Raw genomic sequence first — 26,522 nt, 5'->3', positions numbered from 1 at the left:
ATTAGAGTATGCTTTAGAACCTGTCTTTGAATTATTGGCATCAGTTTTGCTAAGAAATTATGGGCTGCCTTGCACACATTATTGCTATTAGTAACATAGTTGTGTAATAAATAATAAAACGCTATGAGTGCTCAGTAGGATGTATGCTTGCATTTTAACTCCAGAAAACTTTCTGTAAAGGAACTGCTCTGAGGGCCACCATCTAACAATGGACAGCATGAAGCACAATCTCAGTGAGATTTCCTTTGCTTTTCTTACTTATGAGGTCTAAGTTTTCTTTCTTTATAGTACCTGCTTTTAATGTCTCCTCTGCTTAGAGCTGGTATTTCTGAAGGAAAGAAAGTTTATGCTCAGATATTTTATAAGTAGCTGTTTTCTTTTATCCTCACTTCAGTTTCTAGTTGGCTTTAAATGAGATTACTGAAAGATAAAATAAATCTTTGAAAAAGGAAGTGGCTGGAAGCTGAGGTTTTCCGTATGTAGCCTCGTCTTAATTATAAAACTTTAACGTTTATGTAACTTCATAAAAACCATTTATTGAATTTCAGGGACACTGTTTTCTAAAATTAAAAGTTAAAGATACTTGAGAAGATGAGTTCTCTATGCATAAATAAGGATGATGTTTCTTTTTTAACTACTGTAGCTTGCTGTAAAATTTTAGGAATAAAATCTTATTTGAGGGACATTTGCAGAAATCTTTGGTGTCTAACATAACATGAGGAAAGACCTCTGAAATAATAAAATAAATAAGCAACCAAAAGTTCCTGAGAGGATCTAATAATTAAAAATAAATTTGAGAATCCAAGAAGGGTGCCAACAAGGGAAATCACATCCTGTTTCCAATATTTAAGGATCAAAAGCAATTTTTTTCTTCCATATACCTGGTGCTTTTTAGCTGAATTATATGAAATTATTTCTGAACTAACACTTCTAGGAGTCTTCCTAATAGAATGAGCTGTTTAAAAAAAGAAACAACAACAACTCAGATCCAACTTCAGTTTAAAAACTAAGAAACTGGAACTAAGTATTGGGTAACTTTATACCCAGAAAGTCAGGGTCCTCCAAGAGTTAGGTGATTTGTAGATCATAAACTTATTCATATTAAACCACATCAGAAATACAAGCCTTCATTTGCTTATTTCTTAAGAGGAGGCTGGAACATTTTACATATCCTAACTCTGGTATGAATATGACCGAACATTTATGGGAATAGGTTGGCTGTCCAAAATAATTATGTGAGATTTTTTAAAAACATTTTTTAACCTGTGCAAAAGAGAATTCTTAGGGGGGGGGAAGTTCTATTAAAAGGATGAAATTTGCATATTTGAGGATGAAGAAAACAGTAATCTAAATGAATATTCCCTCCCCCCATTTTCACATATATTTACATACTTGTGTAGAAGTGAAAAGTTAGACACATTCTAGAATTTATTCACAAATAAATTATTGAATAATTTGGACAAATAGTACTACATAACATCTGGCTGAAGTAAATAATACAAGGAAGCACATGGATTCTAGGCTCATTTTTAGTGCATAGTCAGAATACTAAATCAATTTAAAAGGTAATTAACTACTCAAATTCTCCTTGAACTACATTGAGAACAGAACTGATTTTATACTTCCTCTGAGCTTTTCTTCCTTGGTACAGAGTTTCTTAATTTTTCACTTGAGATTTTGTGTCTGCTTAACTTCTTCTTCTTCTTCTTTTTTTTTTTTTTTTTTTTTTTTTGATATGATGGTTTACTAAATGTTTTTATGTGGAAGTAAAATTGGGAAAAATTAAGAGAAATTTCAAAAACTATTTTGTTTTAAGCAAAATGAAGGCTGAAGACTTGCCTCTTCCTGTCCATTTGAAATTTTGTTTGCTGTGGTGCTTTGCAAACTTTTGTTTATGATTTACTCTGTCATTCATAAATTATGGCAAATATGCTGGAGCTAAATCTGCCATTAATTAAATTCTCACCTATTTCCCTACATTCATGGATTTCACTAATCACTTACTTCCTGTGTAGTACCAACTAATTTTGTGGTATCTATTTTCTTATTTAAATTGGTCCTAATTTCTCTTTTTACTTCTGTCCTTTCTTCCCCTTTGATAGCTTCTCTTGCCTCTTGCTGCAAGAATGTCTGAGGAGTCTTACTTTGAATCTAAAACAGAGGAGTCAAACAGTGCAGAGATGTCATGTCAGATCACAGCAGCAAGTAACGGGGAGGGCCATGGCATGAACCCAAGTCTCCAGGCCATGATGCTGATGGGCTTTGGGGATATCTTCTCAATGAACAAAGCAGGAGCTGTGCTGCATTCTGGGATGCAGATAAACATGCAAGCCAAGCAGAATTCTTCCAAAACCACATCTAAGAGAAGGGGAAAGAAAGTCAACATGGCCCTGGGGTTCAGTGATTTTGACTTGTCAGAAGGTGACGATGATGATGATGATGACGGTGAGGAGGAGGAGAATGACATGGATAATAATAGTGAATGAAAGCAGAAAGCAAAGTATTAAAGTTGGAAATGTTCAGAAAGAAAAAAAGGAAAGAAAATTGTTCTCTCAGTCTGCATAAATAACAGTAAGGAGGCAGAAAATCAAGCACTGCATTGTTAGGCCAATCAAATTTACAGGACAGTCATTTCCTTATCTATTTAACTTTTGATTGATTTTTGCTTATAGAAAGGGGGAATGATTAAACCAAAAAGATATATTTATGAATCAGCAAATACTGTGCCTGATTATAGAAATTTGTGCTTCTATATACAATATAGTATTTTTAAACTAATGACATTCTGGCTTTTTCTTTTTTTAATGAATATTTTATAGTTTGTATTTGACTTTATTTTATTCCCTTTATTCACTTAGATAAGAAAACTTGCATTTTGAACAAGCACCCTTCACTCCTAATTCTTTTTTGACACTTGATTCTTCTGGAACATATTACTTTTTTTTTTTCTTATGACAATGTATTGTAACGTCAAAAATGATTGATAGTGACTATAAAATTCAACCACAAAAAGATTGACATGAAAGAAGATTGTAAGAAAATGCTTCTTCAGAAATACCTAAATGCCAAGAATCTTTAATACTTAACAGCACAGCTGCTCAAAGTGCTACCTGGGAACTGTTCTCAATAGTCCATTTGAAGGTAGATACTCTATTCTGAAGCCAACAGTAGGTGGCGGCTTGCATACCAGAGCTAACCCAGGAAGCACTTTAACAACAGCACACCATTATATAAATAAGGCTTATCCACGGAAAGGGGGTGTGGGGGGTACCTGTTCCAAAGGGATACTCCCAGGTAAGCACATACTAAGCACCAGCCTGCTCTTCACTTCCAGTAAGGGCGCTCTGCATGACCTTTTCTTGGTTTTCCAGAGGGGTGTGATAATACTGAATTTAAAATATATGTATTGATATCTTAAAGAAGAAAGTAAATGTTTTAAAATGAAAGCAAAGATAAGTCACCCTTACTTAGGTATAAGCAAATTCTGAAGGGTGCTTTCTATATCCAATCTAGTTTCTCAGAGTAGTTTTTTTTTTTGTTGTTGTTGTTGTTTTAAACCTGTTCAGTGATGCTGGTATTTCAGAGAAATTGACACAGGTGCTGCTCTAAATATGAGGCTACAGAGATATTCTCAGAATGATGTCATAGGTTTGTCAGAGCTCATTTAAACTATAAAACACCATTTTAAAAATTGTAACTAGATAAAGAAAAGCAAAAGAACCAAGTTTTTTCTAGCCTAAATTGAAAAGCAGACAATTAAACAAATAGTCAAATTAAACTTGACTATTAAATAAAACTACTTTTAGCAGTTTATTATATTAAAGTTAAAAGAAAGGATGTCATCATGGATATTATCTAATATTATTTCTAAGTATATTCATAAAAGAGTCTTTTAGAATTTGAACTATGATGTTCTTTTAATTCCCATTGAGAACTAAAAACTCTACCACATGGTCAGTGTGCTGTGCCACTGACCATTATATAGGGAGAAATCACTAGTAAAATGTTGTAGGTCTCTACTTGCTGTGCAACCCTGGGCACAGTATTTAATCTCTGTGAGTCTGTTTGCTCATCATTAACATGGGAATAATAGTAGCCTACTTCAAAGACATGTCATGAGGATTAAAAGAAATAACATGTATAAGGCACTTAACTCAATACCAAGCACATGGTAAGTGGCCAGTTAATGTCAGCTCCTATTAATTGTGCCAGTGAAAAGACACTGAAAAATAAGTGGTTTTAGTAACCTTCTGGAAAACTGAACTGTCAATTTCAAGTGATACTGCTTAGTACATGAAGTGAAAATTAAAAATGAGTAGCTCTCAGGAAAGAAAGAGAATATTCTTAGAATGTAAACTATACAAACTGATTTAATTCAGTTGCTCTTGGGGAAACTCTGAGCCCTGACAGGTGCCCCAGACGGTGTTGTTTGCAGGTTGCGCCACCAAATTGAGCATATACAGAATGAGCAGGTAAACCTTTGCCCTGGAAGATGGGTCCTCCTCACACCTCTGCTGTAACTCCTCTGTCTGTTCACATAAGATCCAGATGCATGGGCAGCCTGTCTGCTCAGAGACAGAGACGTGCTCCCCGCACTAGCCAGGCCATGCAATCAGAACATCTTGGTGGAGCAGAAGAGACACCTTGCAGCTCCTCACTTTTCAGGGTCCCTTGGAACCTGAAGGAGAGAGCAGAAGGTGTGGGGTTGTAAAAGCTTATAGACTTTTTCCAGGCAAAAATAAAGCCATTCATTCCATAGATATTCACTGAACCCCTTCTCTGTTACAGGTAATGTTTTGGGGAACAGTTAGGGGAAGAAAGCTCTTTGCACTCATGGAGCATACATGCTATGAGCAGAGAAAATGCATCATGTGATACGTTAACGTTCACTAGGTGCCTGCTGAACAATGATTCAGGAAGGAGGAGAAGGCCAGTGGAGGAGGCTGAGGTTTTTAAAGTGTGGTCAGGAAATGCCCCATTGATGGGTGACTTTGAGCAAAACTAAGGAAGCCAGGACATCTCTGTGCATGGCAGGATCTTGTGTAAGAATGCGAACCAACCTTACCACCTCTTAAGAACAATCCAGGGTAAATCTAGAACATATAAACAGAATGAAACTGACATTTTCTTAATTATCATATAAATCCATGTGATTATAAATAAAATTGTGGTGCATTAAAAGCAGCCAAATAGGACCAAAAAAGGAGAGTTATAGGAGTCTGTATGTAGACCTAGATTTATCATTAATTAGATAGCATTTCTCTTACCTCTTAACTGCTGCCATTTTCCTTACCAATATTCCAGAGATGTCATAGCTCAATACTCTGCTTAGTAATATAATGTGTTATCATTAAGGAAAGACATGTAGTACGTTACAGAAGAATCAAGTGTCAAAGAAGAATTAGGAATAAAGGATGCTTATTCAAAATGCAAGTTTTCTTGACCAATTGAATTAAGGGAATAAAAGTCAAATGAAAACTATAAAATATTCAGAATAGTATGAAGTGAACACATGCTGTGCTTTCCAGAGGAGCATAATAGTCCTGGATTCTAAACATGTGCCATTAAGAAATTGCAAGGATTTAGGATACAGCAGAATTGGCTCAAAATTGTTCTTCATCTGGAATTGGACTATATGGCTTTGGCTCTTTTAACTTTTTGTTCCAAATCAGGATCCTGGTGGTTTTAAAATGGTAAAACATCCCTGAAATCCAAATCACATAAACAGAATTTTGCAGTGCTCTCATTCTGTCTGGAAAGATTATTTAAAAGACTTTAGATTGCTAATTTTATTAATTTTAAAAAGAAATGCCTATTAACCATGTGTAGAATTTCTAAAGATATTAATTGTACAGCTTCAAATTTCACTTTTCAGATCAGTTTTTGAAATGGCAAATTATCAGTATTAGACTTAGTTCGTTTCTTAACAAAAATGTACATTTCTAAAGAGACGAGTTAAAGAAACAGAAATGTAAAGATTCAAAATGAGAATTGAAACTCTAAATTGTAATAATTGTCAGAGTCATACAATTGAAAATGTATCACCTTTTGCCTCTTTTTCTTTAGTCACAAAGTTGAGCATGTAGAATTTGATAACACCCTACTAGCGGCTCTCACCTGGAGCTGCAGTGTGTCACCTGAAGGTGTTTGGGGTGGGGGTTGGGGCTGAGACACATTTTCAGTTGTCACAATAACCAGGGCGGTACATAGTACCTCCTGCCAAGACTGGTAACATCCTGCAAGCCAGGGACATTCCCACCCTGTAAAGAATTCTGTCCACAATCTCCATAGCATTGTCCCTTCCCCAGTAGGAAATTCATTAGATCTGGCAGTTTTAGAGTTCCACCTCTTAATTGTTTTCCCCAAATGAAATTACCCAAATTCAAAAAAGAAAGAATGGAAATAAAATAAATTATAACAACTAGAGGCTTAGGTTATAGTTCAGTGGTAGAGTGCTTGCGTAATGTGTGAGGCACTGAGTCCAGATCCTCAGCATCACATAAAAATAAAAATATGTATAAAAAATTACAACAACTACACAATTGAAATTTTGTGATTTCATCTCAGATCCACCATTTGTGGAAATGGTTTCATGGTGGGGCGGGCAGAGGGGGCACTCTCCATTATACTGATCAATGATGCCACAATATATAAAAAGAAAAAGTCTTCATTATGTTAGTTATAGTTCTTTGAAAAGTTGCCAGATTAATTTAAAAGGCCCTTTTCCTAACAGCATATTTTTTAAAGCAAAATCACATTTTAATATTTTATGTAAATAACCAATGGGAAGAGTTTGAAGGCACATAGCACAACTGTTTTTAATGTTCTGGAAATATTGAGAGCTGTTTTTCAGTTAGTGATTTGTTTTAACATGCAGTGGGTTTTTTAGACTTCAACACCAACTGACATACTCAAACTTGGTCCCCATTAAAATTAAAGGAATTGGAGGTAGGAGAAGGGTTTAGGAGAGACCCAGATTGACTTTTCTTAGCCTACTATGTACATAACTTTGTTTTTCAGAGTTTTCATTAGAGAAGAGTTTTATAAAAGACAGTTTTAAAACAGTCTAAATTAAATATTGACACTATTTTTCTTTGGATCTTTGTTCCACTACACTCGTTAGCTGTGTAAAACTAGTAGTGTCTCACTATACCACATATATATATAAGAGAGCATAATTTTTCTATGATCAGGCACCTTTTGCTGCTTTTGAGTAAGACTGTTTTCCTGTTTAGATTTTAAGCATTGCCAGAGAGGTAAATCTGCTCTATTCATCTGATTGTAGCATAGCCTGAAAACTCTAGGTGCAGTATTTCTATGATGAAAATGAGTGGTCTATCAGAAAATCTGAAATCTAGAGGCTGGTCATTTTCTCAGACCCTAGCTTCACATGCACTCTGTTGCTTGTGAGGAACTTTCTGGCATGTGATTACTTACTTCAAAACTAGAGTTTCAGGCACTTACACTAATTATTTTATATCGTGTGCAGAATAGTATATCTTTTAATATTAGATATGATACACTGCACATACTGCTTTTGCACTCTTAAAAATTTTGTACTAAATGATAGAAAATATTTATATTCTTTGAGTGTGAGCTTTGAATAGATGGCATTATCACTTTATTGTTTTTTTTAACAAAAACCTTCTCTTAGTTATTCTAATGCATTGTTATTCTGAGCAAGTCATATGCCAAATATCATGTATAATGTTTGTATGGAAGATTAAATTTTACTCTCGTGTGGTAAGACTATTCAGTTACTGCCTTCATAGTTGGAATTTGATATTCCAGCAAAAATTCCACAATGTATTCAGAAATCCAAGTTGGTGTCATACATTTCATTTTGATGTGAACTTTACTTTGCTTTCCTTTGTTCTAAGACTCCATTTTGCAATAAACGTTTTGACAGTAAATCCCTTTGTTATGTGTTGCTGTGTATATAAGATCTTTGTTAAAGTGGATTCCCAACATCCTTTGAAGGAATCATTGTCACACACATGCACATGAGTGTTAGCTTTTTTCTCCTGAAGTCAGTTGGAGTGTAAATAATGAATTTCTAAAGTGATGGGGCAGTCATGAGGGATTTTTTTTTTTTTATCCCCAAAGAAAGAAAGGCTTAGAACTCATCCTTCAGCAGATACACTGATATGTTAACAAGGTACAGAAAACATAAAGGAAATGGTAAGCCACTATGTGGCTGGAGATCATTAACTCTTATCCCCTGTCTTGCCAAATTCAAACCGTCTTGAAGCAGCGCCTGGCTCCAGCTTCCTCTCACTGATCTTTGTGTGCCTCATGCAAGGACTCCTGCTGGAGTGAATCAGACCCAGTCCAGTGTCTTTCCCTGGCACTGTGTGGGCTGAGCCCTCCTCAGAGAACTCCACTCTCCTTTGACATTCAAACCAAAGATGTTGGTTATTTCACTTGCAACCTTTATTCTATTCAAAAAATACTTATTTCTCAATTTAATTTAGCACATTTGGAAATTGTACAAAAATCAAAACATCACACATGCCCCTGTTTCCTGTAAAAGCTGGCCTCAATGCAGGGAAATATTTTCACAATGCAGCCTGGTGTTTCTTGAACTAATGAGAAAAGTTCCTTATTTCACATTTGTGTCCATGATGGGAGAAGGAACGACATATTTCTGCAGCTGGATACAGCTACACTGTGAAGAAATAAAACTTGTCATGTATTTTCTTTGATCAAGTTCAGCTTTAGATTCAATCCCTTGAGTCTTTCTCTTCTCCACATTGTTACAGCAGGTGAGTGTGTTGGATGATTCCTACATAACTCCAGTGTTGCAGAGGAGGGAAGGGACACTCTTTGAGGTAATCGAAGCACGTGGAGGGTAGCTGAGTATACATAGAATAGTCTGGATTGAAGTGTAAGCTTTGTGTCTTTGCAACTTGTCTATATTACTCAAACCTACATATTTATATTGATTTTAACCTGATTGATTTAAAAAAAAAAAAAAAATCCTGTTCTGCATGCTGCTGCCACCCCTTCCCATCTTATGCATTCCCCCTTTTTCCTCCAAATGTGAGCTCCCAGAATCTTCACTTAGGCGAACATGCCACACCCATCCTCCCTCTTTCCCTCTTCCCAGCCCCCGCAGGGTTTTGCCTTGTTACTTCTCATCTGGAATCACTTCTCTTCGCCCTGCAGCACCAACTCAAGCCCCTGTGCCTTCCATTCCCCCATGAAACATACAGAACCCTTTGCTAATACACTGGCCTTTGTACACCACAGACACTAAACTCCATACCAAAGAATTCAGCATTTCAGTACATGCAGCCTTCAATTTTATTCATTCTACAAAATGGTTCAGCAAAAATGTACCAGGTATGGTATGGTATTCTAGGTACTGAATAAACAATGGTGAAGGTGGCCTTGGACGGTCCCACATATCATCCACACCTGTTTCACCTTTAGTTCTATTATAAGCTCTTGAAGGAGCTGTGCCTCTCCTAGCAGTCTTGAGTATGTGAATAAATACCTGCAGGTTAGAAAGATTAAATAATCCACCCTCTGGTCATTAACATTAATAGTAAAAGCAACCAAATTCAGCTGCTGCTTTTCAACTCATCTACAAAAAAATTATGATTTGTAACAGGTTGAATGACACTTTGACATGTTATCCCATGAAGAAGCCAAGCATTATGGCTTGAGCTCTAATCCAACCCATAGGACACACAGATTTTTTTTTTAATTAGGTAAGCATTTATTATTTAGACTGTGATCATCAGGCCTACACTGAACAGGAAGCTCTTTGGGCTGAAAATGGTGTGGGCTGAAAGTCTCCATTCGTGCTTGTGCACCTGGAAGCGAGGTGTTTTAGTCTATGCTAGTGCAACTCTGCACCTGGGTTTCTTAGAACAGTTCTAGTTTTGCATGTCTTACTTCCTCCCTGGATCCTGATATTTGGTATTAAAGAATATAATGCAAGTGATACTGTTAAACACTTAAACCCCTCCCTCCGCCTGTGAGAATAGGTATAATAAGTCATCTGGTTACCAAGTGCTTGCTTTGGAATTTTCATTGATAAATCGATCCTCATGTTGACTGAGAATTCTGAGGAAGTCTTAGTATCTGGTAAACGTCAGAAATTCCTTAACTGTTGAAGCTTTGTTACAGGATATAAAACCATTCCTAGTGTGCTAAGGACCAAGAGAAGTACATACCAAGTTTTAGAAAATCCCCCCCTAAACATCTCACAAAATGCAACAGATTGTTACTAGAGATTGATACACATTATTGGCTTCTGGGGTCTAAATCCCTAGAACAGAGAACTTCCTTGTAAGGTCAGGGAAATTGCTTTCCATTCACCTTGACCTGCAGGAGGAACCAGGCCAGAGCAGCCACTGAAAACTGAGTAAGAAGAGAAGCTAAACCAAAAAGACGAGGATATTACTTTTTTTTTTCATGTCATTCATATTTCCCATGCAGCTGCTGCCTTCCTTTGAGATTGGTGCATGGACTGAAGACGACGTGGTAAGCTGCTTCTGTTAATGCCTCAGTGCACCTGGGCAGGTATCTCACACATTTGTCCACAAGTTAAAAAAAAAAAAATGCAACTAGAGGGAATTAGGCCATAGGAAAATCTAACTATCAGAAGCTGACAAATTTCATTTTCCCCTGTTTTTGATACAATAATAATGGAAAATGAGGCCTCCCTAGCCAAGCAACTATCTCCTCAAATCTTCTAAATCTTCACCTTCCCATTGGTCATGAAACTACTCCAGAATATAATAATAAGTACCAATAATAAAATTAAAGCAGTGACCCAGGAAACCAAATGAACATTCTTGGAAAAACTTTGACTGTAAACCTTCCTAAGATGCCAGATATGGACTTGAGCCATGGTGGAGAAGGATCTAGTAAAGGCAGTGCTGGGCTGGGATTTCCCCTGCACTGGGTTTCCTTCCCGCCTTAGGCCTGCTCAAAAGTGACAGCTTCATATTTGCCATCCTTGCTCTGGCCTTCCCCAGGAGGAATGGACACAGTGCTCTCAGACATCCTCTGCAGCCATAGCCAGAGGAGCTCCAGGATGAGAGGATGCGGGCAGAATATTTAAGTCCAAAGGAAGTCTTCCGCACCACGCTCCAGGTAGAAGCCCTGAGGAACAAACCTACTTATCTCCATATCTGTTTCCTTAGTGACAAAACAGGTATGAGAATTCCTGATCAGAGCCCTCAGGGACCTAGGCCTGTCCAGGTCTGTTTTACAAGCTAGAGGGCATCATTAAATGAAGAAAAATATAAAGATGGAGCATAGTCTTCACAGGCTGGATCCCATCTCAGGGAACAGACCCAGTGCCTCCAGGAACACTCTCACTGCTAGATCCTCTTCAGAAGCTCCACTCACCTAGCCCAACCCGATTTGTGGGCCAGGGCATTTCCCTTTCTGCCCTTTGTATTCCTCTGAAGTAAAACTTTCAGCATTAGGTTGTCTCTGGCTCCTGCAGGGGAGGAAACTTGGCACCAGTTCTCAGGTTCTGAGCCCCAGTAACACTAACTCTCCTGCCAACCCTGCTTACCACGGAAAGAGGGCTTAGGGTCTCCTTTATTTCCAAGCCTGCACATAATCTCTTTATCCCTAGCTGCAAACTTGGCCCCTCTGCTTTGTAAAGAAATTGTTTTTAAAGCACTTGGGTTACAGCAGTTATTTTTAGTCTTTGCTCTGAGTTTGAGTGGATTCTAGGCCATTTAAATAAAATTTCAGGGTCAAGGGCTCCCCAGAAAGTCAGAGGGACTGAACCTGGCCTTCTATGTGCCTTCACACATAGAAGGTAATGTCAGAGGCCAGTGTGATCAGGTGCCAAGTAAGATAAGAGGATAAGGGTTCACTGGTCTAGCCTCCTCACTCCACACAGGAAGCTCCATGCTTTGACTTGTCCAGGGCCACGTGGCTATGTCATGACCAGACAAGCCTAGGACAGAGGATTCATTCTGTCCATCTCTCTGTGCATTGCTGTGTGATCCCTGTTACTCATACAACTCCTGAATATAGTGCCCCTGGGCAGTCCAGAGACCATGGGCACATCTGTGGAAATATCACTTTAACCACCCTCTTGAAAACATTTTAACATTTCTCCCAAGGAAATGCCCCACAAAGAGAAGGATCTCTCCAATTTAAAAGCTTGAGATTTTAAAATCAGAGAAACTCTCCCATCTTACCTTTGTGGCTGAGCCAGGAATTAGAGATATTTTCACCTGTTGAAAATTCTGTGTGTGAATTTTCCAAACCATGTATGTCCTCTCTTCACAGTATTTTTGGGTTCAGCAGCTCGTCAGAAAAGGCAAGTGGAATAAGTTACCTTTTTATTCATGGAGTTAACTTTGTCGGGGACATGACTTATTCTAACCTCTTCTTCCGTCTCCTCGCTTCCCCCAGGTGACTCTTCAGTGGAGATGAGTGGCTATGCAAGTTTGTTCAAGGAAAACAACATCACAGGCAAGCGACTGCTGCTGCTGGAGGAAGAAGACTTCAAAGACATGGGCATCGTCTCCAAAGGACACATCATTCATTTTAAGGTACGTTGCAAGGAAAAACATCCCATCCACAAGTATTTACTGAGCACCTGCTATGCACGCAGCAGGTGGTGTTAGCAGCTGAGGGTAGAAACAGTCAGTGCTGGAGTTACAGCTGAAATGCTTCTTGTTGTATCTGTCCATATTCAGCTGCTCCCCCTTTCCCCTCCCCACTCATAATCCCACGACAGACAAGTTAACCCATCACACATCAGGTGTGACCTGGGTGTACCCTCATATCACTCCTATGCCCTCAGGAAGTTCCTAGTCTAGTGGGGAAGATGAATAGTTTTCGTGCAATCATGATGAAATGACTTCTGAGCAATGCCAGATGAGGGAGGCTTTTGTGAAGAAGTGATGATGAGTTCCTATTGGAGTGGCTCGTGATTTTGTGTCCAGCCAGACTGCTGCAGGAGTTGACGGCTGAAGACAAGTAGGTGTTCCCCAGGTGAAAGATAGGGCAGGACGTCTGGAGAGGCACTGCCTGTGGCAAGGCCTGGGTGTGGGAGAAAGCTCTTGAGGACCTGTGAGCCAAGCAGTATGGCACCACACCCACACTGGCAGGAGGCCACTTAATCCATTTCATGCTGGGGAAGCCAAATATCCATTAGGAGTCCCTCTGGGACTGGAACTTGTGCGTGGCCTGAGTGAACCTAAGCCAGAGAGGTAACCTGGAGTCATAGGAATGTGTGTTGCTTTTGTATTCTTCATAATTGTCACCTGGAATAGACATCCACGCATGTGTATTCTAATGCCCCACTGAACTCCAGAATTCCTAATGTTTCCCAAAAAACTTCAGTCCTGAATAATTTCAAACTAAACCTCTATTTTCATTGTTGTTTTTGTCACTTTTTTGCCATTTAGGAATCAGGTTGAGTTTTGTTTGTTTGGTTTGTGTTTTTTAGTTCCTCAAATCTAATAGGAATTGCAGATACCTGTGAGCAATGTTATTGATCAGAGGACAATTTCCAGAGAGATCTTAGCCAGGATAAAATCAAGTTTACTTCCCAGAGCCCTCACCAGCAATGTGGGTAGGGGGAGGGTTATGCACGGGTTAGAAAGGGCAGAAATCAAATAAAAGAGGAAAAGTAGAAAAAAGGCAACTTCCTATCCAAATCCACACCTTCACAATCTGTCAACATGCCAGCTAACTTCCCTTTACCCCGGAGCCACTCATATTGGCTTTTCTAGAGAAATCACCACAAAGTCCAAAGAAAACTCACTCACTTCATCTCACAGACCCAGATCCACGTAAGAAACAGCTTACAGTCTCTTGGCACACTTCAGACAATGGCTTGGCACAAAACTACCAGAGACTATCTATAAGACAGAAAGCAAGAACTTTCTGACATTTCCCTCCTACAAGATGGGCAAAAAAGCTCATGCATCAACAAACATCTCAAAGGCTAGCAAAGAACTTAGTCATGGCCTCTGGGTATGCCAAGTTCATCCTGAAAAGCTATGCTGGCTTAGATGTTTACAGTAGGAAAAATTAATTTCAATAATATACAGAGAAGTTCCAGAGTTCCAAAAGAGAAATTTTATAAACCCTGTCCTATGTAGCAACTGCCAAATAAGATGTTCCTACCTCCCCTTCCCTTCTGCTGTCTTTTAAAAGGAACCAGTATTCCTTAAGTACTAGTTAGAGGGGAAAGGAATGGTAAGCCGTGATACCTCAACAAACCGCAAGTGATTTAAATATTACCAGACTTGGCTGAGAACAACCAAAGTGGCCCATTCATGCTGGTTGTTAGCATCGAGACAAGTAATGTTCAAATTTACTGTTTATTGCTCAACAAATTCAGTGAATGCCTACTAATTGCAAGACTTGGCCTGTGAAGAGTCAGAGAATCATCCTGCCCTTAAGGAATTTATATGCCTGAAGAGAGATAAAACATGCACAAGCAACTTCTTATGAGCAGTTGGAAGAAGAGAGGCAATTCATTGCTGGGGAGGAGCAGAAAAGGAGAGGAAAGGGGAAACGTCACAGAGTGGGGGCTTTGAGCTGGATCTTGGAGGAAGAACAGAATTTGGAATATAGACAGAAGTGGGAAAAGGAAGAGAGGAAGCAGGTAAGAGAGACAGGGAAGAGACGGAGAGGAGCAGAGCAGATTGGCTGTGTTAGAAGGGGCAGCGGGCAGCTCTTTCTGGTGGGAGCCTGGGCGGGGACTAGAACTCATCATGGCCAAAGTATAAGGCAGGTCAGGCCAGGTCCTGGACTGCTTCCAACTTTAGGCCGGAGGTCTGGAATTTGACCAGAGCTGGAGAGAATGGATGTGTTTAAACTTCACTTCTGGATGTCTTAAAGTGGATTAAAAAAGAGAGGCTGGATTTTGAAAAACACTGAGGAGGTTATAATCTAGAGAGGAACAGTCAGATAGCAGGCTGTGAACAGGGGCAGGGAATGGGGCACCCGGAAGAGAGCTGTTCACAGGCTCTTGGAGGAGCCCAGTGAAGTTCGGGTCCTGCTACAGGTGGATGAGCCTTGAAACCTGATGCTCAGTGAAGGAAGCCAGGACGAAAGGTCACATTTGTATTCCATTTATGTGAAGTATCTGGGCTGTGTGCATCCATACACACAGAAAACAGATGAATGGCTGCCAGGGGCTGGAAGTGATGGGGGGAATGGGCAGTGGCTGCTGAGTGGGTGCAGAGTCCCCTTGGGGTGATGGAAATGTGTTGGAATGTGTTTTAGAGAGAGTGGTTGCACAACACCATGAAGGTACAAATGCCACTCGGGGGCACATTTTTAAATGGCTAAGTTTATGGTACATGAATTTTCCACCATTAAAAATTACTAATAGGGGCTGGGGTTGTGGCTCAGTGGTACAGCACTTGCCTTTCACATGTGAGGCACTGGGTTCGATCCTCAGCACCACATAAAAATAAATAAACAAAGGCCAGGGTTGTGGCTCAGTGGTACAGCACTTGCCTAGCATGCATGAGGCACTGGGTTCGATCCCCAGCACCACATAAAAATAAAATAAAGGTATAAAATAGAATTCCATTGATAAATGAATAAATAAACAAAATAAAGACATTGTGTCCATGTATAACTAAAATATATATATTTGTGTGTGTATAACTAAAATATATATATATATATATATATATATTTTTTTTTTTTTTTTTTTTTTAAATACTAAAAGAAAGAAGGAAAGCACAGCTACACTTAACACCCCTGATCTAGACTGGACCCCTTCCATCTGGGCAGCTGTCTGTCTGATTGACCAAGGGCCTGCCTAAAGGCCACAGGTAGCAAGGAGGGTCAAAGGAGCCTGGGCAGGAGAGAGAAGAAGGGGTGTGTGTCTGGGAAGTGGGGAATGGTGGAGAATGGTGTTACAGAGGCCACTGTTGAAACAGCTGCGAGATAGAAACAGTGACCAAAGGGGTCTAATCATGCTGCAGAGATGCCACCTAACATGCAGGGAGAAAATGCCCTCATGGGAAGCAGCACATGGGGTGGGGTAAGAGCAGTGTCCTCCCCAGGACCCAGAGGATCTCCCTGGGTGTCTCTGGGCCTAGGTGAGTCTGCCCATGCATATAAAAACAGTACACAGGGGTGATTCTCCACAGTCAGGAATGCAAGGCCACCTCACCACCACAGCTGGGCTGCATTAGAATGGCTCCCGGTGGGGCCTTGGCCAACAGATGGCGCTCCATTAAACCCATCTGGAGCATGGGTATTTCTGACACACTTCTGTGAGAGGGAAAAATGAAGGGAAAAGGTCGTGGAAACTTGTTCCAAGGGGAGCTACCATACTCTTAGGGCAGTTAGAATTAATAATGCTTCAAGCTGGGCCTTTGGGGACGGGGCCCTGTGAGCATCTCCAGTCTAGATGAGCCCTCCTGATACTTGTCAGGAACATCTATTGTATGCACGTGGATGCACACGCGCACATGCATACACACAAGTATACACGGCCTGGTGGTGAGATCGTGACCTTCATTTTCTGCTCTTTCACTAAGGAAGGCACAATCCTCACTGTATACCTTCTTGAAGAGTCTCTCTGCCCAAGGGTAGGTGATGAAACTGGAAACTGGAGCAGCATATCCTCTCTCCTTTTCTGCACTTGGCCCTCCCTCTAAGCCTGTCTGGGGCTCCCTTCTCCCCTGAGCGTGCAAGTCTTGATGTGGAGGAGTCAGGTGAAAGGAAGAAGATTGAACATCCAGTAAATGTTCATTACATTGTCAAGTGTCAGCCATTTCATTTTGCTTTAGGACAAAAAAAATGCATCCAGTTTTTCTCAGATTGGTACTTCTTTTTCCCCTACATGATCAGTTTACAGAAAAAGTATATATTTTCTAATGAGTGTCAAAAACTCATACTCTAAACTAGCCTACTATCTTTTAAGATTTCTTTGTGTTTCACCAGGGGTGTGCTGGACCCCTAAGCAGAGGAAAGTCCTTGCAACCAAACCCTGTAGTGAGGCTGCAGCCTTTCTGAATGCCTCTGGTGTTCTATTCCTGCACTTTTTGGTTTTCCCTACAGTTACGCAGAATGATAACTGCACTTTATACACTAGGACATTAATTTGTCACACAATAACAGTGCTTGAAGAATGGTTTTTATTTAATGCGTAGTCTGAAGTTTGACATCTTTAAAGTCTTTCTGTTCCTTTAAATAATTATAACTGCCTACCCTACGTTGGACAATCAGATATGTGCTCCATAAATGATAGATATTTACATCCCCAAGATATTTTATGAACTATAAAATAAAGGATGCTTTTATATGGGACCAATAATTTAATCCTCTCTTGGTGTTATTCAGCCATTAATGAAATCATGTATTTTTTTTTTATAGTCGGCCATTGAGAAACTAACACATGATTATCTGAACTTTTTTCACTTCCCACCACTAATTAAGGTAAGTTTTTTTTTTCTTACTGAAAGTGTGCAACTTTTATTGACATATGCACCTGCCACATCCACACCTAAATTTGCCAATGTCGGAAACTGATGTTTGAAGTTAAATTTAATCATATCTGTCCAACAAAAGGCCCTTTGTAGACTAGGATGTGTATATATGGTTTATTCTATGCCAGTTAAAATATTAACAAAACATTCATGATAAGAACAACACATCTCACCTGAGTGGCTAGGAGATGGAAGTGCCAGTATTATAGGTGACCGTGGCCTCCCACCTGCTCTGAAGACCATCCTGCGACTGGTCAATCACTGAAGGAATTCACACACTAGAACTCTGGGTTGTCACCACATTAAGGGAGGCGTTATTGTTTGAGTGAAATATTCATACAGCTACAGTCCCCCTAATCCACAAGTAATACATTCCAATATCCCTTGTGGATGCCTGAACCTGAAGTTAGTATCAAACTCTATATCTACTATTTTCCCCTATACGTACTTACCTGTTATAAAATAAATTAGGCATTGTTGGAAATAACAGCAATAACTAAGAATAAAATAGAACAACTATAACAATAAGCTCGAATAAAAGATATTTAAACTTAGGAATTTTTAATTTTTGGAATTTTCTATCTAATACTTTTGGACCACAGTTGACTGCAAGAAAACAAAACCTAGGATTAGGAGTATCCTTATTCTCTACTAGTTAAAATATTAACAAAACATTAAGTACTAATGTACTTAACATATTATTCTGAACATAATCTAAGCATATGGCATACTTTGTTATAAAGTCAGCAAAAACTTTGAATTAATACACAGACCTCTACTCATTCAGCAACTACCATGGTTCTCCATATGCAAGTTCTTGGGTCCTCCATCCATATATACTCTAGGAACTGCAAAATTCCTCTTTGGGAATAACTTGTGCACATCTTGGATGTCTTGAAACACTCAAGTTGAAGTCTCACAATGCACCTCCACAAAATGCATTTTAGGATGGAATTGCAAGATATATTGTGAAAAAGATAGTGACATTCAATCTGAAGTATGTAGATAAGTCACTTGGCAAAGTTCCTAAAGCCTGTCATTTCTCTTGCTTTGAGCAATTGTAACTTGTAGCTTAATCCAAAATGACCAAAGTAGACTTTTTCTAGTATATTAGAATGAAAAAAAAACAAAAAACACTAGCACTAAGAAATCATCTGCTTTATATAAGAAGTCAAAGTAAAAAAAAGCTACACAGAATAAATGGGACTTGGTTTTCTGTTTTAGGACTCTGGAGGTGAACCTGAAGAAAATGAGGAAAAAATAGTGAACCTTGAACTTGTTTTTGGTTTTCACTTGAAACCAGGAACTGGCCCACAGGTAAATCATATTTCAGATCTTTTGGTTGAATTTCAATCTAATTTACTCTTTTGCTGTTCTGTAACTCCCACCCGCCAGCCACCTGGTAACTTGATTCTGAGTAACTTATAGACTTTATAAAATAGAATTAAACTGACAGGCTGCTGGCAGCCTCTGTAATCCAATCTATGAGGCTTATTTTCTCAGTCAGTGAAGAATCCTACAAGAGGCCACCAAACTCTCAAGGTGACTCTCAGCAAAGCATGGATGGGAAGGGAAGGTGGTGGATACCAAAGTGATATTCATTCTACTCAGTATCACGGCTTCCTGATCTCTGAGTCTTGAGGGAAATCAGCTCTATAACACTGAGAGTAAAACAACACTGAGGATGTAATTCTAGATAATAGAGAGACCCAAACTATCAGCTCCAAAAAGGGTGGCGGGACATTAGGTTAACACTCGTTCAATCAGGTTTTCACTTCATGTCATTTTTTAGAATCTGGAAAAAACTCATTTGTCCAGGTAGCATGTGAATTAGAATTTCAGTAGTTTTGTGTTATTTCAGATGACCAGAAAAGCAAATAATCAAGATAACTTCTATTACTTGAACTCTTATCATGTACCAAGCGTACAGAACTGAAGCATAAATGCTACTTCCCCCCACTTTGCAAATGTGGAAACTGAGGCCCTGAGAGGTTAAATGACTTGCCCAGAGAGGACGTGGACATCATTTGCAGAATGAGGACTCAAACTCAGGCCTCTGTCACCAGAACCCAAGCTCTTAGCTACTGCACGGCTTGTTCTTTTCCCTTAAGGAGCCAAGGGAAGTCTCAATGCAAGTCTTCATACCTGTAACCATTTGCCATGGGAGGGCTGGCCCTGGCCCAGTGGCCCAGAGGGTATTTGTCAATAAAGCCACACCAGTCCAGAAACTGGTTCTTGGGAGAGACTGGAAGTTGTTATAAGGGTTGAGTTTCACCTGGGCCTTCAATAGCTGTCCTTTCTAGACACCTGACAAGGAGTGTCCTGCCTACACCACTGCAGGGGTACTGATGCTTCTGACCATACTCTTGGTGGAAGGAGAGCCACTCTGAATCCAAGTTTCTTGTATATGAATAATTTCTCTTCCCTCTGTGAACAGGTCACTGTCTATTCATTCTTATAGTTAGAAGCAGACTTAGTTATAGCAGACTATAGTTAGAAGGGGACCAGAGAGCAAAAGTCCCTCTTTCTCCAACAACAGTAAACGGCCCTTCTATCCTGAAATTATGTAGCTGCACCCCCAAGTCCATCTGATGGTAGAAAGTGCAGATTTCAATTTACGTCTGTTGATATCTTCAAGTCCATAACACTTAAAATTTGTGAATTCTCTTTGTTTAAGCCTTTTTATGGTTTGTATACAGTCAAAAAGGAGAAAAATTTCCTTGAAAGAGATGTGTCAATAGAGATCTCAAATAAGAAAGTATTTTCAGTTAATGAATAAATGACTTACTAATACGGAAAACTAAAAAAATACATTTTTAGTAAAAATCAGAAGCTATAGGTGATATTTGAGACCAATACAATGGTCTATGTTTGATCATTATCCTATAGGCTTCTTGAGTCATGGTTGATCCACAAGCCTAAAGTTACACAACTTTCCATGTTCTGTGGTTCCTGGGTCACCCATCCAGAGTAATAATTTCATTCATTCATGCAGCAGACGTTTACTAAGGACCAACTGTGTGCCTGACTCAGAATGCTACATGCTCAGAATACAAAGTCAAGAAGTATAGTCCCCACTTGTAAGAAGCGCACAGCTTGCTGGGAGAAGCAGGCAAGATCAATGAATGGTTATAGTGCAAAAGGATGAGGCTTTCCAGTGCCACTCGATGACAATGAAGAGGATGAACATCTAGTACAGATGGGAGAGGGGTCGGGGGGTCTTAAAGTCCTCCTTATAGAAGTGGTACTTAAACTAGCTGGGCACTGTGGGGCATGCCTGTAATCCCAGAGCTTGGGAACCTGAGGCAGAAGGATCAGAAGTTCAAAGTCAGCCTCAGCAACTTAGTGAGGCCCTAAGAAACTGAGCAAGACCCTGTCTCTACATAAAATACAAAAAGTGCTGGGGATGTGGTTCAGTGGTTGAGTGCCCCTGGGTTCAATCCCTGGCACTAAAAAAAAAAAAAAGTAGATGCTTCAACTAAAATGTGAAAACCATTAAGATTTGCTAGGTAGGGAGTGGGTGTTGAAGGCAAAGGAACAGTGGGTGCAGGCTTTTAGACAGTGAAGCCAAGGAAACGTGGGGAACTCTTCTTGGGCTCCTTTCCATGGGACCTCACAACTCGCCTCCCTCTGGGGAGACTTGGCAGGGAGCAGGGGAATAGTGTAATAGGAGTTTAGGCTGGAGAGGGGGACTGGTGGAAAAGAACTATCTTATGAGCTAAGCTAAAGGAGTTTGAAGTGTTTAAACAGAGTAGACAGGATCCAATTTTTATCTTTTAAAGATCTCTCGAGGGCTGGGGATGTGGCTCAAGCGGTAGCACGCTCGCCTGGCATGCATGTGGCCCGGGTTCGATCCTCAGCACCACATACAAACAGAGATGTTGTGTCTGCCAAAACTAAAAAATAAATATTAAAAAATTCAAAAAAAAAAAAAAGAAGATCTCTCCGAAACACAGAGGAGGATGAACTGGGAAGGACCAGGCCAGAGTGAGAAAGATCCATGAATAGGCAGTGCAGAAAAGCAACTGGAATGTGATAAGCAACCGAGGCTATGGCAGTATCATGGAAATGCTGTGTATCCCAGGGTGCACAGGGATGGAACTGATGAGACTTGGCACTAGGTGGAGATGGTGTGAGAGGGAGGAGCCAGGATGATACCAAAGGTGTCTAGTGTGGGCAACTGGATAGATGGTGTTATAACACAACAGATCAAAAGTAAACTAGCTGAGGGCTGGGGATTTAATTCAATTGTTAGAGTGCTTGCCTCACATGCACAAAGCCATGGGTTCAATCCCTAGTTCCATACACACACACACACACACACACACAAACACACACACACACACACACAGAGAGAGTAAACTAGCTGAGTTAGGGGTGTGGGTCAGTGATAGAACCCAATGAGTACAAAAACCTTGGTTCAGTCCTTAGCATTGAAAAAAAAAAAAAAGAGGAAAAGAAAATTGCAATGCCAAGGTGATAAATGTATAAAGAAGTCATTGACATGGGTGAGATCAATCCAGAAAAACTTTTTGGAAGGGATAAGTATTGAATCAAAGCTTGAAGAGGTTAATGGGCAATTGCAAAATAATTGCCTGAATATAATGTTTAAAGCTCATGCTTGGAGAACATTTTTATAAAGATATGAAGTATTTTATAAATGTGTCCCTTTTGTCCCCTTAATATTTATGTGAGGTGCCCAAGGCACAGTATTGTCATCACTTATTAGGAAAGAAAAAACAAGAGAAAGTGTGTGGCCAGCCTGGGATGAGGTGGGGACAGAGCTGGGACCAGAAAGTATGACTTTGTTTTTGTCTTTGTATTAAATACGTGCTAGCTCTCATACCTGACCCAAGATATTTAAGCCATCTACAAACTGAAATGAAACAATCCTAGAATAGAGCAATCACCCAATTATGCCAACCTGTGCCTTCACATTATAAAATACTATCTTATAAATGTGCTTTGAATTGAAATTCTAACTCCCTATGTGGAAATCCTGTTTCTTTGACCTATAAAGTTAGAATCTACCACCAAAAAAAAAAAAAATGAAAGAAAGAAAGAAAAAGAAAAAAGACAAGAAGAAGAAAAAAAGAAGATGAAGAAGAAAAAGTAAAAGACTTCCTCAAAACCTCAATTAACTGAGTAATGTACCCATCTCCCCAGAACAGATGGAGCCTCACATCCACCCCACTCCATTACTACTAGGATGAGCACTGAGAGTAGGCTGGAGCTTTGGATATTCTTCCCAAACCTGAGTTTGCAGATCAGAGACATTTGCTTGATATCACCTTTTCTTTCACAAATAAAATGAGAGGTGTGTTCTAATAGGAACCTTTGGGAATAATGCCTGACAGTGACCTTATCATCAAAAAAGTGACTACATTTTCCCTTTGCCTTTGAGAAGGACTGGTAGCTAATACCCCTTAAAATTGGTTTGCTGTTTTAGCAACTTTAAGCCTATTAAGAGCAAACAGTGAAAGTATGATTATTATACACACAAACAAATAGATGCAGGGGAGAAATGCTTTCATTATAAGACCTGTCAACCTTTTCTTCTAAAAATTCAACCTAGATTATTTTTCTTAACTTCATTTGACAACCAAATGGATCATGGCACAAAACAAGGCTGATTCACAGAATCTTGAAAAGCCTTCAGCATTTGAGTGCCCTGTGCCCTCTCAGATATCAAGGGTCACTGCAGTGATACCTTGTCCATGATCTTAGTCTTTACAGCTGTACCCCCTGGGGAACCAGGACCTGACCAGGCTCCAGAAGCATACATGCTACAAGCATTCTCTCACAATCAGATGCCCTTTTTCACTTCTTTTTTTTTTTCTGAAACAACCTGACGGGTGGCAAAAATACACGATTGAACAAAAACTTCACTAGCAACTTAAATTAATAAGTGAGGGACTTAGGGAGTAGCTCAGTGGTAGCACACTTGCCTAGGATGGGTGAGATTCTGGGTTCCATCCCCAGCACTGCCAAAAAAAATTAATAAATGAGAATGAGTTTTACTCAATTGATCTGTTTCTAGAGAGTAAAGTTATTTATTCATTTAAATAATATTGTATGTTGAGGCAGCCTAGAAGTTATGCAATCAGTCTGGCAGAAATAGGGTCATTTTCAGTCCCATGTGAGGGGCAGGAAGTGCCTATGATAATTATTATTACCTGAACTTCTGGTTGACACTGCGGTGAGCATTTTGCAAACATTCTTTCATCATTAGAGCTCAACATGATGGGGAGCATCATTCCTGTATTAGCCTCCTCATGAGGAAAAACAGAGATGTGGAATTCCTCACCCAGTGTCCCACCTGGTAAGGGAAAGATCCAGTTCCCAGGCTTAACCACTGTGTTAAGTGGTTAAGGTTATCACCTCTTTCTGGAAAGTACCATCGTCCCCCAAAGTAGGTACATTGGTAATCAATATTTTTTTTGTCAGTTAATAATACTACATTACCACAATTTTTGTTTTGTGTGGAAAGCGCCTTGTGTTTTGTAATCTAAAGCCTTTGACTTGGCACAAAAGGAAAGCAGCTTTCTGAATTTCAGGCAGCTTTGTGCACTCCCCAGGGTAGCAACCACCCTTTTTTATTGAAATATTCAGCTGCATAGAGTTTATTATTATATCTCTTATCAGCTCGCCAGTCAGGAATATTGATTCTCAAATTGCCAAGGGATAAACTATCAAATCACCCAGCAGTTTTCTCACCAAGATCTTTTTGAGACTTTGTGTCATAAAAATTCAAAAGCAGAGGAAGGAACTATTCGGGAGACCTCCATTGCTGGTGAGTGCTGAACAGTCAGACCTAGGTGAGTCCTTATTTCCCCACGTCCCCAGTGAGACAAAGGAAACCTGACACAGCCCAGTTCCCGTGGGTCTGAACTGAACCCAGAGAAGAGGAGGGTGGAAGGAGACAGCACCCCACCTCTCCCAACACTCTCCAACAGTGGGCCCTAAAATAGGGGTCTGCTGCTGACATCAAGCCATCCCTTCCAAATGGCCACCACTTCCGATTTCCTTTTGAGGGGTGTTTTGAGGGGTCAAGAGATCCAAGAAGAGAAAATGAGAGGAATGTTTTGAATAGGTTGAAGCAGACTGATGAAGCCCCTCAAAATGGACAGTAGTCTCGGGAGGACTTTCCCCTACTACCTTTCTCCCTCTTTGTCCATCCAAACTCCTCATTGTTAGCACCTGGCCCCTTCCCCACCCACCCGCCGCCAGAAGAAATTCAATCAATAGTTCTGCTTCTCCAGTCGTTTCATCTATAGGTTAAAAATGCTGCATTTTACAAATGCTTCCCACTGTATTGTGCTCTCAGGTCTTTATTAGATTGCTTGTAAAATGTTGCATTTAATAAACTTAATTGAATCTCCAGGCCCTTTCTCAGAGCACTATAAATATCAAAAACTGTCAAATAGAGCTTTTTTTCCTATTGTGTAATTTTTGTAAATGGATAGATAAACATGAATAAAATAACAGGGCACAAAGAAAAGGATTTTGTAAGGAAGTATAAAGCCAATACCTTTTGTAAATTTCAGAACAGCTAAAAGCAGAGCTTTTCTTCACTTCGATATATGTTGTGTTTATTTAAAAAATCAGTGTAAGGAAGTTCATTTCTCATGATCAGTCATGCAGAGAGGCAGTGGACAGATGTACACAGACACATATCTTTGTGCCTAAGTATGTAAGCTTGCAGTGGTAGGGTTTGAGGCCAGCCTCAGCAACTTAGCTGGCTGAGCTGTGGCTCAGTGGTAGAGTGCCTCTGGGTTCACTCTCCAATGCTAGAAAAGAAGAAAAAAAAGAAAACACAAGTTTTAGGGAAGAAGAAACAAGGAGGTAGTAGTCAAAGAGTACAAAGCTTGGATTATACAAGATGGTTAAGTCTCCAGGACCAGCTATACAGCACATCACCTATAGTTAAGGATACTGTTTTGTATGCTTAAGATTTTGCTGAGAAGACATATTATTAAGTGTTCTTATCCCAAAGATAAAAACAATGATAATAATAAGAGAATGGGAAAAACTTTTGGAGGTTAATGGCCTAGATTGTGGTGATGCTTTCACAAATGTTATCTCCACGTTGATCAAGTTGCTTGCCTTAAATACGACCTGCTATTTGTATGTCAATCATACCTCTGTGGAATGGTCTTTTGAAAAGAGAAGTACAAGTTTTAATTGACAGCAAAGAAGCCAATGCAGCTCGGAATTTTACAATTGCATAACTCACCGCTGATTTCTAATTACAGTGTGGTGATGCACTCTGTCAGATGGGTTGGACAGCCACCTATAGCCCCAGAGCAGAGCTAGGCAAGGTCTCAGCGCATGCCTGCGGACGGATTGACAGCCATGTGTACAGTTAGCATGCCAGGGAATGTCTAATGACTGGAGAAAATGGCCCTGATCATTTGCAGATTTCCATGGTGTAAATATTCCCATGGCTGATTTTAAGTTACCAATCTGATGTCATTGAACTTGAAGTTGGGAAAAACTATGTGCAAATCTGCTTGTGAGAATAGTGATGTAGCATAGATGAGAAAACATAGGCTTGAGTAAAAATACAAACCCATTTTTGCTGGTTTCCAGCTATACTAAGTGTAGTTAACTCAAAGAGAACCCTGGTCTCCTATGGAGTCCATTGCTGGCTTAGGTCTCCTTGGGTCACTGTTGTCTCATATTATCACCTTGTCTGATACTGACCATATTGTAAAAATAATCAAAAATTGGGATTTGAGTTTGTGGAAAGTAAAACTAGAACTTACGGAGATAAAACAATTTAAATTTGTGGCTGACTTTTAAAAATGAAGAAAATGTCCTCATTGATAATTCCATGATGACAGGCACAGGTGTTGAAACTGAGAGAGGAGCTCTTTGCTTTTAGAAGTAGGTTTTCAAAAGCCTCTGAAGATCACTATAAGTTGTGCAGAGAAAACCTCTGTACTCATAGTGACTTGTGTTTTCTAAACCAAAAATTAGGTCTTGAGAATAATTGACTATAAAAGGGACAAATTATTTGAAGTAGAATTACAAGCACTATGTTGGGAAATCAAGGATGTGTGACAA

General features: G+C 39.7%; 1 protein-coding gene across 4 annotated transcripts in view; it reads left to right on the top strand.

Moving 5' to 3' along the window:
- The window catches only part of Map3k20 (mitogen-activated protein kinase kinase kinase 20), a 172,359-nt gene that overhangs the window by 125,189 nt on the left and 20,648 nt on the right, over positions 1–26,522 (top strand). For 2 of the 4 annotated variants that reach the window (XM_076866785.2, XM_076866784.2), the window contains exons 12-16: positions 10,450–10,494; positions 12,271–12,301; positions 12,397–12,536; positions 17,341–17,403; positions 18,678–18,770. In XM_076866785.2, coding sequence (XP_076722900.1) covers positions 10,450–10,494; positions 12,271–12,301; positions 12,397–12,536; positions 17,341–17,403; positions 18,678–18,770 — 372 coding nt within the window. Of the gene's footprint in view, positions 1–2,102; positions 7,914–10,449; positions 10,495–12,270; positions 12,302–12,396; positions 12,537–17,340; positions 17,404–18,677; positions 18,771–26,522 lie in introns of those variants that run through there. The other 2 variants (XR_013092359.2, XM_076866786.2) reach the window with 2 other exon arrangements.

The sequence above is a fragment of the Callospermophilus lateralis genome, chromosome 9 (assembly GCF_048772815.1).
Source record: "Callospermophilus lateralis isolate mCalLat2 chromosome 9, mCalLat2.hap1, whole genome shotgun sequence".
NCBI classification, from domain to species: domain Eukaryota; kingdom Metazoa; phylum Chordata; class Mammalia; order Rodentia; family Sciuridae; genus Callospermophilus; species Callospermophilus lateralis.
This window is presented reverse-complemented; position numbering and strand designations above follow the sequence as displayed.